The 14,223-nt window shown below is 38.6% G+C and overlaps 1 protein-coding gene across 2 annotated transcripts; it reads right to left on the bottom strand.

The window, feature by feature from the left end:
* Nucleotides 1-204: 204 nt before the first annotated feature.
* CUNH5orf34 (chromosome unknown C5orf34 homolog) lies at nucleotides 205-11,007 on the bottom strand. Of its 2 annotated transcripts, XM_042028396.1 has the most exons (12): nucleotides 10,731-11,007; nucleotides 10,361-10,450; nucleotides 7,562-8,193; nucleotides 6,826-6,921; nucleotides 5,449-5,572; nucleotides 4,552-4,643; nucleotides 4,264-4,333; nucleotides 3,794-3,964; nucleotides 3,306-3,394; nucleotides 2,482-2,574; nucleotides 1,619-1,659; nucleotides 205-846 (listed from the first exon to the last, which is right to left on the bottom strand). In XM_042028396.1, exons 1-12 carry the CDS (start codon nucleotides 10,923-10,925, stop codon nucleotides 653-655), a joined length of 1,887 nt encoding a protein of 628 aa, XP_041884330.1. In that variant the 5' UTR covers nucleotides 10,926-11,007; the 3' UTR covers nucleotides 205-652. The 2 variants fall into 2 exon arrangements, with proteins under 2 accessions (XP_041884330.1, XP_041884331.1); XM_042028397.1 differs by lacking the exon at nucleotides 1,619-1,659 and having other exon boundaries at nucleotides 205-887.
* Nucleotides 11,008-14,223: the final 3,216 nt, after the last annotated feature.

The following is a 14,223-nucleotide window of genomic DNA, read 5'->3' as shown; positions in this document are numbered from 1 at the left end:
CCTCGTCTCCTCCCATCCCCGCCCGGTCCGGGGAGCGGGGCTTGGTTGTGAGGGGGAAATGTTTGCAGGAATATTAAGTACAGGGTTTGGGTGCTCGCGCTTTGGCTCCTTAAAGTGCTGGGAGGGAAATCGACGGTGAGAGTTTAGTGTTTTGTCACTAAAGACATGGTGAGCCACTGACAGACCACACAGCAGAAAAGTGTCTCCTACCCTGAAATTAGTATTTATTTACTAAAAAAGAGCGTTTGGGAGACATTTTATTCGGTATTATCTTGGTGTAAGCATCTGAATAAAAGCACGTTTTTACAGTTAAAACTTCCCACCTCTACCCTGGTCACTTCAGCAGCGATCCATCAATCAAGTTCATTCGAAAACACATTCATACATTTAAAAGCAGCACTGTCCGGTCAGGCCTGATGTATTTACACAGCAGTGCTCTATTATCTCAGCTGTTCTCTTTGCCTATACCAAATATACCACTGGCGTTATAAATGATATTACACTGGCACCTGGCAGACTTGACCAGGAATACACTTGTGCCTCTGGCTTCAGCGTTCATTCCTCTCTCCCCTCAGAGCCTGCTCAGGCACAGCTGGTGAAGACACAGAACACAGGGCTTCGTGTGCCCGCAGGCTTCATGTGCCCGTGGGCTTCACTTCCCAGAAGCAGCAAGCAAAGATTCAATATCCTGAATGACTTTAGAAGTTTTTTCCAAAGCCTCCAAGACGCAACCTTCGCTGAGTTCTTCCGTCTCACTCCTGTTTTCATTTTTTCTGACAGTGATACCAGATGGATTGGATTTTTCAGCAGATGTCCTTCTCAAAATGTTGCTATTGTCTAATAAAACTAGTGTTACTTTGTTAAGAAAGAATTTCAAACTCTTCCTCCTAAAGAAAAAAATTAGTTTCTTATAATAAAAATTAGCATTTCTATTCATCATTCTGCTTGCAAAGTCTCACATTTTGTAGCATGGTAATTACATACAGCTAAAAAAAGGAAAAAGTGTGTATTGCTTAAAATGGCTACAACATTTATAGGAAAATGTCTTTCAGACTTCAATTTATCCAAGAGTTACTTTAAAAAGAAAACAGGTGTTACACTGCAGTTTAACAGCATGCACTTTTCATACTAATAGAATTGAACAGTTCTGGCTTAAAGACAATTACAGAAAGTGGCTTTAAGCAGATTCAGCACAGTAAACATTTTGAGCTGGCTGAACAAAATAGAACAATACTAAGGTAGCTGATAAACAGAAAGATACTGTACTGCAACAACAAGCCCAAAGGCAACTGTGTTATTCCTCTTTCAAGAACAGATCAGCAGATGACTCTTAGCAAAACTTACGCAATACACATAAAAGGGCTTTATTTTCTGGTGACTTTTCATTTTAGTTTTGTACTTAGACACTGTTTTTGTTTGGTTTTTTATCTTTACCACAAGATAAGTGATAAAACAAAAATTTTAAGTAAGAAAAAGAGGCAATTTTAAGAAGTGAGACAGTAAAAGATGGTAAGATCAGGATAGAGAGCCTTTGATGATTTAAAGTGCATATTTGAACATGCAGATGAACATCAGAATATAAAAGTGAAAAAAATTTTTACAGATTTTAAAAGGATACAATTAAATCTCTGTATTTTTTCGAGCTCAGCATCAGCAGACCTATCCAAGAAAATAAAGGCTATTAAATGATTTAGTATCATAAAAGGTTCTCAAGGATATTTTCTACTTCAGATTTTAATTTTTAACAGTTTCCAGCAATACTGAAAATTAGATCAGCAAAATCCAAGTGAAAAAAAGCATTTTCTCTGTCTTTGATACCATTATTCAATGGCTGACTTTTGTCAATCACTTATGTTTCCAAAAATTGGGTCTCTGCTCTAAGAATAGTCTCTTTGCTGTAAGTATGTATAAATATAGATAGAATTTAATTTCATCAGCTATAAAATGTGTCAGCTGAATCTGCTACAATTTAAGTAACAACTGCAACTGTAATTGATTTCAATTAGCACATTTTTAATCCCAATGTGTTTGCTGATGATGTCAGTAGATTTTTGGTCAGTAGCATGTATTAAAAGGGACAAGTACATCAGCAAGAGATACAAGTGTCATTAAGCAGGTTAAAGTACTGTTTTGGACTGCTTGATGTTCTGTTAAAAGACACTTTCTTAGTCTGGTATCCCATCTTTGCCTTCCAAGATACTATCTTTGTAACATTAATTATCCTTTGACAAAGTCACCATAATTCTGATTTTTAAGTAAAACAGGCAAAGCTCAAGGAAACAACCTTCACCTGAAACTCACCTAATATTTTAAACACTGAATGAAAAATACGAAACCATATACAAAATAAATGGACTTTTAAAATAAATTTTCATTTTTGACCATTAGAAAATGCAAGATATAAAATTCACAGCTTATAATATTTTTGAGTTTTGTTTTAAACATTATTTAGAGTCAATTATTTAGGATAAAGATGAATACCAATTTTCTTGAGTTACAGGGTGCGCAGTATATTCAGGAATCTCTTTCATTTCATTCAAACTTCTGCACCATTCTATTGCTGTTCTGATGTACCTTTGTTAATATGAAAATACAAAAAAGTAGTTATTTATATGAGAAATATACTCCATTAATTTGAGCAAAAAACTGAAGGCATTAAGGAATCCACCTGGATGTGAAAGAAAAAGCTATGATTCAAAATCCAGCTTTTTCTCCTAGCTTGCCTTGCCATTTTTTGATTCGTACTTTTTGTCCAGAATCTTCTTGATATTTAGACCTATACAGATACAGTAAATTATAACAAAGCTGTATGATTTGCAATGAATAGTGTACAAGTGTTAATTTTTGTTTGTGAATATCTGCTTGCTAAAACACAGCACAGAAAACTTCTGATGATTCCCATAATGAGGCTGTAATTAGGGCAAACAGATTAGAAAAAGCAATCTGCAGGCAGAGGTCAGTATCTGTAATAAAGCAAAAACTGGATGAAGTGCTGTGCAGTTCTATATATCAGCTCTATATAGGACAAATGCTTTTGGGGTTTTTTTCTTATCCCCTGAAGTAAACGCCAAGTTGCAGCTCTAGTTATTTTTCTAAAAAGACATTGCCATAAACAATTATAATGGAATCACAGCATGCATGGGCCCTGAGTCATACAGGTCTTGAATCTTTGCCAAAAGTAAGATGTCATATCATTACATGTTTGTTCCATCCCTACCAGTATATTGTCAGTAAATACTGGTTTTTTCATATAAGAGGATTTATAGAGAATCATTTTGTATTTAAATTGTTTCAGTTGCTTATACCTTTCATAGACTCCAGGATGACTTATCTGTATTAGCTGCTGTAGCCCATTAGGAGTAGATAACTTACACCAGCCTACATCTTCATTTATCTTAGAAGAAAAAAAAAAATCAAATATTAATTTTCTGCTGCAGTCCAAAGAAAAAAAAAGCAAGTATAATATGCCAATTTAAGAATTTAATATCTACAAACAATCCACTTTTAACACTTGCAAGTCTTTGTTTTGCTAGGGATAGAATCTGGTATTGTCTGCTATGACGAATGCAGAGGAAAAACACCTGGCAAAGCCCCAACTCTTGCTTTGTGCTATTCAAGAATAAATTATTTCTAAAAGTGTGTAAAAATGTCTCCAAACCTGTAGAATTTAATTCTTTCTTGTTTTTGTATTTTATAGGCACCAGAACTTTTGTTTCGTATCCTCATTAGTTTCCTAGTAACATTTTTTCCTGGAAAGTTTTAGGAATAGTCCTTCTTCTAAGTTACAAGTTACCTGGATCTCACTACAGGAAGAGCTGAAATCCCAAACCATAGTCAGGGTTGTCCCATCCCAAAATCCAGCATGGACTTTATGATCTGAGTACACAACCAGTCTTCCTACACTGGGAATAACCTTTTCATGCAGCAAAACTGGCAACATTTCTCGTCCATCTGCCTCAGGTACCTAGAACCAAAAAAATGCATTAAAAATGTGAGGAGAAAGGATATTTACATCATTAAAACTGTCTGTATCTGTTCCAGATTTTTAATTAACTTGTTTTTCCGGATCACAACCAGCTCTCTTCATCATGCAATTGCTTCTTAAATATAACTTTTAAATGCATGCTTCTGATTCCCAAATATATGCCTTCTGATCTGTGAGGATACATTCAACATTCTTCCCTCTAGATTAAGTCCTATTCCCTATAGCCTGTATAATCATCCTTATAACACTGCAAGATTTAAAAATTTTCAGCTACATACCACTTTCCAGCAGCAAAGATAATAATTATGATTTAATGACAGTTTTGTTTTGCAGCAATACTGAAGTATTCTGAGAAGAGAAAAAAAAATGAACAAAAATTTAAGCATCTCATTCCTACTATGTCTTCTAAGCACTTGCAACCTTTGTTTTATAAAGTTTAGATACATCCTTAGTGCTAAGATAACTTCCTTTAATTTTTATACTTAACATAATAATAAGTGTTATGTGTAATTTTAACTCCTGTCCTTCCTAAGTCAGTGGAATTAATGTAAGAAGGGTACAGTTACTTGGTTGCCTGAGTAATAATTGAGGATATAGAGTATGGATTTCCTGACACATCAGGAGGCAGGCTGTTCACTGAATACATCTTTTCTTCCACCTGCAGTGAAGAGCAGAAAGAAGATGAGTTAGTTACAGGTGCCATAGCATGAAAAGAGCATTAAGATCTTGCAAGTTATGAAATTTCTAACTTCTCAGAAACTAACTATAATCACATTTAAATCTGCCAGAGAACACAGACAAATATCTCATTGAAAAGTGTATCCTTAACCTTATGTCTGTGTGAAGAAATATTCAAATATTCAGTTTCTTTACAGTCAGAGAGGAGACTATAGTTCATTACTGAGTGACAATGTTTGACTACAAGTAAAAGCCTGTGTTCCAAGAGAACAAATCTGATTCTTAATTCTGCTTTAAAAATACAAGGTGCTGCATTAGCACTTGAGAGGACCCCTCCTCTGGTAGAACTTGACAGACACAGAGGGGCAAAATCCTTTTTCCAGCACTGAACAGCAAAGACAGAACAAAACCTGCATCTTCTAGGTTCTAGTAGAAAACACTTCCAAGTACAAAGAGATTAAACTCTAATCAATACACTGGCTTCAAGACTAAACTTCTAAATTAGTGAGAAATGGTTGTTGTAGAATCTTACTTTTGAGTTTGATAAAATAAATGCTAAAATGAGGAAGATTTTTCTTATTGTGTAAAATTTACAACAATAAATTCTGAAACAGAAGGAATAATCTCATCTTTTTGTATGACTGATGGCTTGATTGAGGCATTATAGTAATTACCAGTGTTGACTTCACTACACACTGCACAGCCAATTGTCTTAAGGAAGCTGCTAACTTGAAGGAGTTTGAAACATACTTCTAAGTAGTTTTAGTTTTTAAATAGTTTTATACCTTTTTTGTTCCTTTTTGGATTGTATAACGTACGAAATATTTTCCCAAAAATGCTCCCTCTGACTTGAAAAATGAGTCATCACCAGGATAAATTTCTGTGATGTTTGTCTTACCATGGATAAATCTAAGAAAAATAACAAGATTTTAAGCAATTATTTGAAATGCTGTGTCACTATACAAGGAAAACAGATTAGTACACCTGAAGAAAACAATAAGCAGAGACACACAGCAACTCACATGTGAAAATTTTCTACTGTTTGACGAACAGCAGAATGTACCAATAATTTCTTTTAACACAGAAGATTAGCATTACCAGGCTCTTTGTTTGCACATGTGCATGGGGATGGGATTTCAGTAAGCTAAGGGAAGCTTTTTTGTGTTGAGGTAAACACCTCTCATTCCACTGACCACAAAACACGGTGATCCCGAAAAGAAAAATCCAACTTTCTTGGTAGACCAGCCCTACCTAGTGTACACAGGAAACAGCCAGACTGAACAATTCCTGAACCATCTGAAGATCTTAATTTCCACTGCAGCTGTGTGTTTTTCACAAAGATCAATGTTTTTTAAGTTGTGATCATATGGTATCTCTGAGCCTAAAACCAATTTAATGACCCAATTTTGCAACTCTGGTTAGATGCCTGGACTTTGGAGGTGGAACTTATAAGAATAAGTATGGCTACTCACCATACTTCCAAGGAAATGAGGATTCTCAGAAAAAAGCTCTGAAGTGCTGCTAAACATTTGGCTTAGATTAGTTGAAAATTTAGGAATTACACTGACGAAAAATGAAGAGCACTGGGCAGAAAGTTTAGAAGTTTAAACATCAGTAATACTTTTATCAAAGACTTTTAGATGCTAATAGCAGTTGTAGCAATTTCAATTTTAAAGTCTTATTGTTGTGTTTTAGTTTGTTGGGTTTTTTTGGTTGGTTTTTTTTTTTTTTTTTTTTTTGGTTAACCATATGGACAAGGTGACTTGCCAGGAAAATCCACAGCTGAAGTGCCTGAAACATGTGAATTGGGTCACCAAGATAAACATTTATAAACTAAGAAATTTTCAGCACCAAAAGGAGAAAAATAATTTGCAATGAAACCAAGTACCATGATTATTAGTGAAATCTGTGGGAAGTCCAGCTGTCCAGTAAACCTTTAAGGAATCATATAATCACTTAAACATGATTTCAGATTCAGACCTGGTAATACACTGTGCTAGAAAATGTGAAGTTCAGTGAACAAATAGAAGAAACAAAGAGACTCTGACATGAAGATTATGTTCCATTTCTCAGAGAGTGAGAAAGGGACAGAGTAAGACATTTAAAGTTTAACTCCCATACAAATAAAGTCTTCCAGATAACACAAATTACGTCCTACATACCTGTAGAAAACACCCTGGCACCACACAACGTGAATTAGCTGAGGGAATGAATACTTCTCCGTATCTTCATTCTGAAAGAAGTCACAGAAAGTCCACCTGTATAAAATGCAATGAAAGCGTCACTAAGTCCATGTGCTGGTTGTTTTTCTGTGTGTGTGTGTGTGTGCTGGTAATAATTTCTGTAACTAGAACTGATGTATGCACACTTATTCAAAAGAAAAAGGGATGCATATTTTCAGAGTCCTCTGACTCCTTGATTATCCCCATTAGTTACCAAATTAAACTTCTCAATCCTGCAAATGTTTTTTTTTTATTATTATTTTTAGTGATGCTGACAGACAGCATATGCCACTGGCCCACCTCAGAAGCATTATCTTTTCAAAAATGAAGAGGAAAAACCAAGCCAACCCAATACAAAACCTGTGTTCTTTTTTCAATACAAAACCTGAGTTCTTTTTTCAACACTCTCTTTTTCTTTTGCATGCTCATACAGCATGTCAGAAAATAAAATTTACTTTTTCTCTGAACTAATTACTATAGCTTCACTACAGTAGGTTACAGAATGTTGGTTTTACAATGTCATGTTTCAAGAAGTTCCTAAAAAACCCCCAACTGATAGTAATTTTAAACTTTTTTTTTATAGCTAGGATTCAGTTATTTCACTAGAAGTTGAAGTTCCAAACTGCAGAATTGTAAAACATATGTTAACAACTACAAAGTAAACAGCTTAAATTACCTGTGTAAATGTGGGGCTCTGCAGCTGAGTGGCAAAGCTGTAGGTAAACGAGAAACTGTTTCATGTGTTTCAGGGTCTGCTAAAACGTCACTTTCAACAGCTGTACAGCTGTTTTTCTCATATGTCTTCATTACATTCTTCACAGTATGCAAGTTACAGCACTTCAGTGCCAAGGACAAAGGGTATTTCCATTCTTCAGGGCAGGAGGAAATAGTCCAGCGCTGTGTAACCCACGTGTATTCAGAAGAACAATTTGTGCGGAACAAAGGGACTCCATCTCCATCTCCTTTGTCCTTTGGTTTTGTTGGTTCCCGGTATTTTCCTTCAGCACAAACATGTTTATTCTTACCGTTTATTCTTGATTTTTCTGCAGCATAATTTTTACTTGGTTTTCCACACTGATCTCTGCTTTGATAGTTGCTGTTCTTTTCAGAGGAGCATGAGTATGCTGCAGATGACTGGCTGACTTTGCATAAGAACTCCACTGTAAATTCTTGCTGCAATTCTGACAAGTAAAGGTGAGCACAGCCATCTACAGATGAGATCTTCACACTGCCGTTGTCTAAACATCTTGTCAGATCAGCTGCAGCAGGGTCAGGCCATTTAATTTCTAAGGTATCACTAAGAAGAATCTAATACAAGAAAAAGGATTGGAATGTACAGCAAGATAAAAAATGACCTGCCTTCCAGAACCTGCAAAGGAGCATTTACATTTAAATCAATTCAGTCCTTCAGCAAGGTGATGTATGGCAAGAAATGCTGCTCCATATTTACCTGCGTGTATGAACTCAGAGGAAGCAAAACATCTAATCTTCATATCTGCTTCCTCCCATACTAAAGAGTTCTATCTAGCAATAATATTTTAATTTAATATCCAGTCATAAATTAGTAAGGTACATGGGCAACTGACCAGGCACAACTGACAGTCCACAACTGTCCACAAATATAACTATGTTATATATGTATGTATTTGTGCTTCCAACTGCTTTTTAAAAAATGGGAGAGAATGGCTGAACTATCTTGTTCATACTGATTATCAGTCAATTTGATGAAGAATTGCAAAAGGACACTAAAAAAATAATCAATACCAGACAACGAGGCTGCAGATAAAAATTCAGTTGAGATAAATATAATGTGATCTAAATGGGGAAAGGCAATCCTAACTATATATATATATTTTTTTTATATAGGAGAATGGGCTCCAAGCTGACTGCTGCCAACCAAGATCCCAGTGTTGTAATTCTCACTCCCATGAAAACGTACTCAATGCTCACCAGCAGTTTAATCAGTATGAAATGCTTGAAAATTCTAGGAATGGAACAAGAACAAACTGAACACATAGTGATATCACTGAATATATATTCACAGTTAACCTGCATTTTGAATACTAGCTGCAGTTCGGAACACTGACAAGATCCCCCTCATGGAGCTGTCCTAGAAATGTGGGTGGTTGGAGTGGCCAAAGGAGAGCCTAAGCACACCACAGGAATGGGTTGTTTTGAGCTCAAGCACAAGGCAAGTAATGCAGTCTAAGTGGTTTTGTGCCCTGTGGCCCATGAAAGTATTGTCACTGGTAGTAACAGGTCTCAGGTTAACTGTGCAAGGCCCCGGGCTGGCCTGTCAGGCTCATTAGCAACTTGTTATGAGAGCTAGCTTAATGAACTCTTACTTTATTATGGTGGACTGCTGGAGTGTGGCAAAGAGCAAAGGCCTTGAAAACATGGGCACTGGTTGGTAACAGGCCACAGAACAATTAACTGACAGTAAATTGCTGGAGAAGGACAATCTCAGGAGTTCTAGAAAGACTATTTTGGCTTTAAAAAAGGCAGGAGTTTTTCTCAAAGTGAGGGGGAAAAAACCAAAGCAACAAAAAAGGATTGTGGGGGAGAAGCCAACCAGCACGGAAAGGTTCTTGCTGTGGCCTAGGAAAGTTATTCTTCAGCATGCTGAAGCAGGTAGTCACAAGGAATGCTGTAAGTTAAAAACAGTCTAGAAACCCAGCCAACCTCCAAACGACCAAGATCTTTCAAGGCCTGAGAGAAGGTGGAAGTCGCTCACCAGGGACTCACCAGTCACTCACCTAAGAACAGACCATCAGCTCTTTGCTGCTGTACTTTGCAGAGAATGCATAACTGGTAAGGGCTGATGTCTTTTAACTAAGTATATAGTGATACTGAGCAACAGTACTTTAGGCAGCTAAACATCAGCATGAAGTGTGTTACTAATGAAGGGTCAGTCTAAAAGCTTTAAAACTTGCCTGATTAATCAGTTGTTTTAAGATTCCCACCACGCTGTGCCCTCATTTTTGGTGGGTACACCCAGAGAGATGCTGATCAGGAGCAAAACTTCCATAAATGGTAAACTGGTCTCTGGATGGATGTTCAGTCTGACCTGGAGCAGCCATTCCCACAGAGAGACACTTTGCCCCATTCCTCTCACAGACCTCAGCAGCATTTTCACGCAGGTACTTCAATGGGAAGATCTGACGCCCTCACGGAAAACACCCTCCCGTTGCACTGTGACCGTGACCGCCCTGAAAAGTTTCTACTGCCAAAATGTAACAAGTACAAAATCCTAGGTCTTGCCCTAACTAGGAGGAAACTAACTTCAGTGTTTGGCTTCAAAGAAGTGCATAAACAGAGGGCTAAGTAAGAGTTAAAACCTAATTTAAATGGCAGTTTTAAGAAAGATGACGAAGATTAGCCGAACTGCACTGAATAGATCTCCACGGCCTGTGAAATGATATTAAGTCCGCTAGAGAAGTTTGTTGTACAAAAGCATTACACGGCTAACTCCCACCTTTTTTCTTTCCGGAGGTATAACACGTGAAGGCAAGTAAGGGCGAGAAGAAAACGCATTCCGGAAATCTAGCGCTCGTAGAAGTTGCTCCTGTTGAAGTGCAAAGAAAAACAAACCCTGTTACGAGTTATTCCATGCAGTGATAAAATTTCAAGCTGATTTCATACTGATCTTTTGTGGAGCTGAGGCTATGAAACCATCTCCTTTTTTTACAGAGAGAAACAAGAACTCTTGTTGGTGCCGTGATGCCCCGGGCCGCCCCGTTCCCGCGCAGGGAGGCAGTCCAGGCACTGCCCAAGGGATGGTCCCTGGGACGGCGCAGGGACGAGGTGCAGCGCTCCCGTCCCCAAAAGCACTGCCCGCCGCATACCCGGTAGGCACTGACGACGAAGGCGACCCGCTGGCGGGTGGTCACCGCCGGCTGGAGCGGGTGGGCGGCCGCGGGGAGCGCCGCTTCGTACAGATACTCCGAGCCGCAAGGAGACAGCAGCAAGCGGGACCCCCCGGCGTAGTGCACCTCCACCGAGTCGTCCCCGAACAGCACCATCAGCCTTTCCGCCTCCATCGCACCGGACGCCGAGCCCGAACCGCGGGCGGCGCTCAAGCCGAGCCGGCTGAGGCGGCCGCGCCGCCGCACGGCGGCAACAGCGCGGGGCGGGGCGGGGCGGGGCGAGCGCCCGAACTCCCTCACCGAGCTCCTGCCGAGCTCCTGCCGAGCTCCGCCCGAACTCCTGCCGAGCTCCGCGCGATCTTCTCCGGAGGCCCTACCGAGCTCAGTTAGTCGGCGAGGTAACCGCACAGTCCTGCTCCCTCACGGAATGTGAGCGTATTTCATACACACATCTGTAAAATAAGCTTAAGGGAACAGCACACGGTGTCTTTGTATTTTTTTTTTAAAGTAAGTTTTTATCTGCTGAAAACGGGGGTGTCTTTTTTTGCTGCTGCGGAAGTGAAAGTTAGCACTACAAAGGCCTAGAAAAAACCCCCACCCTGTTTACGTGTAACTGTGCTTTTCCAAGAGACACCTCGTCCAGTAGGTGCGCCGCTGCAGAGCTGCTTCTCCCCACAGAACTGCTTCTCCCGCATCCCTATGCAATACCGCGGCTCAGCAACTGAGCATTCATTCCTCACCTCCCCACAGCAGCACCTCTGGAAAATCGGGAGGCAGACTGCCCATCTACAACACAGGCTACAGATAAATAATTCTCTAGTGACGGCTCCTTTTCATTCACGCATTCACAGGGCAAGGCGAGCCAACACAGAGCTGCGTAGCAAGAACTGGGTAGTGTAAACCCTCCCTGAATAGAGAGAAAGACCAAGGTGCCAAAGGACAATTTTAAAATGATACCTAGTTGACTTTTTTGGAAGATTATATACACTCTCCACCTCCCGCCAATACTTACAGTTTAATCAAAGCTGTTTTAAGTGGATTGACAGTTCACATCTAAGTGACAATTATTATGAACCCCCAATCCAAGCACTTAGCAAATGCAGTTGAAGATCCACACTAGATCAATATGGTCTCTCTTAGCTGCAACAATTGTCCCTTACCTGCTTAGGGAAATACAGGTTTCTCAGATCAGTGCAATCATGGACTAAATGCATTCAGTACAAGTTTCCATTCTTGACAGCTGTTGTCTCAGCAGAGAGTAGATCAACACTCAGTCAAGTGGCTGCTGACACAGCCATGCATCAAAATAACCTGGTTATATTCACAATACCTCTTTTTAATGAGTACTATTATGTACAGTAGTTGCCTGAAGCAAGTTTCAAAGTATATATTGGGATTATGAATGAGTTATGAATATTAATTTTTATAATTCATGGATGATGCATTGTGTTTTGCTGGCAATTTCACTGCTCTGGCTGGAACCCTCAGCATAGGAACTGTGGAAGTAGGTCACACAGGCTGAAGTAGAGGGAGCAAATCAGCAATTCAGGGTACAAACAGTGTAGTATCTTCCCAGTCCTTTGGCCGGAGTGTCATTTTCTGTTCCTGTATCAACTAATGATCTACAGGCATCAACTGGATGATTAGAACTATAATTCAGTCAGAGAGAACTTGCAAACTTGAGCTATCAGTAACTCAATGAGTTGTGTGCAGCAGGAAGGAAAGGCAGAATGTGATAAGGAAGTAATGACCCAGTGAGAAATAAAGATTACTACTACAAACCAGACCGAGTGTCACTAACATTCAGTGCCACAACAGATTATTCTATTGAAAAAAAAAAAAAAAATCCCAGCTGTGTGCAAGTTGTGATACCTGTGAAATCTGATGTAGTTGGGCCAGTTTTTCTTCTCTGTGTAGGGCTACAATTATTCTAAAACACAACAGTTAAAGCCCAATAACCTCTTCTGTTAAAAAAAAAAAAAAAAAAAAAAGAAGGCCAAAGGCCAGTAGCAAGAACTTCCTTGCAGATTTGAAAGGAAACTACTGAGAACAAGCTGACTTCATTTCTGGATATGAAAATCACTCAACAGCAAAGCACATGCAAAGCAGCAACTCTTGCAGCCCATTTTGAAATTACTTTAAACAAAGTGTGATTTTCATATACTAAACATTTTTGTTAAATCATAATTAATTTGTCAAGAGTGGCAAATTGTGTGTATACTTTTACTGATCTGCAAAGCTTGGGTCTCATGCTCAAATTCGAATGTGAAGCCTGTTTCTTTTTAGAACCAGTGATAAAGAAGCTTGCTTCACATCTCCCCCAAATTTTGCTTTCCATGTTTCTGTGCCTTCACTGATTTACCATTCCACCATTAGGAAAATACATCTTTTTAAAAGGTTGTACATTTGCAAGGCACTGTTCAGAAACCTGTAGACAAGAAACACTTTTATACCATGCATTTGAAATTTGTAAATGCTAAAATTCAGGTGAAATCATCTTTAAACTTCTCATGACTCATCTCTATCATACACAGAGCAATGAGCAATTAAGAGTGGGCAGACAAGTGGCAGACGAGGGGGTCCTGACAGTGAGAAACCTGCTGCTTTCTTCTGCTCTTTCACATTCACTAGCTTGTATTGAAGTTCTGTGAGATTTAAGACAAGTAGGAAAGACTTAAGTGTTTAATGAAAAGATTATCCTGTCTTCCTTAGGCAGCAGGACAGAGTTAAAACTAATTTTTCCCTGCTGCAGTAAAGACTGAAAGCACTTACAAAGTTCATCTGTACAGACCATAAACTTGTCCACTAATTTGAACAAAAGTCTCACTTTGATTTTTCAGTATTTTCAGTGGAGGAAAAAACTTGTATTGCAAACTTGACCTGAGCTGCTCTATATATACACGATTCCTAGTTCCTGACTTTTTTTTTTTTACACAATGATTTGGCATGCTTCTTATCTACATGTAAAATTGCTGCTTCCACAAGCTGACAGTACATCTGGAGCTGACAGCTACCTTAAAGAAGACTCACCACCAACTATGCAAAACTAAAAGATGTAAAATGCAGTCCCTTGGAGTCACTGTTACTTTACTGTAAAGCATATATGAATGCTCGTTCCTTGGGACTTTAAGTTCTGAATAAATGTTTTCCACAAGACATCTGCTTGTAAAGTCAGCAGAAAGTCTGACCTGCATTTTGATTTAAAGTTTTGTATTAAAATTATGCTCAACTTAGAGAATATGTATTTGGAAGTCATCTAGTTTTCACATTTCTAGTTTCTGGATTTTAGTCTAAAGACTTTGAAATGCTAAAATCGTCTTTATGAACATATTGCATTTTGATACATTTTATTTTTCCAGCAAGAATTGAAAGATAATAGTCTCTGCAACTGTGTGCTTTGAAGAAGAGAAAGGAGTGCTCAGTGAAGGAGAGATAAAAGAAGGCAAAAAATCATTTTTGTTTTAAAGCAAGA

This window comes from Corvus kubaryi, unplaced genomic scaffold (assembly GCF_017639235.1).
Source record: "Corvus kubaryi isolate FWS band 111438036 unplaced genomic scaffold, C.kubaryi_AGA036_p1.0 37308, whole genome shotgun sequence".
NCBI lineage: Eukaryota > Metazoa > Chordata > Aves > Passeriformes > Corvidae > Corvus > Corvus kubaryi.
This window is presented reverse-complemented; position numbering and strand designations above follow the sequence as displayed.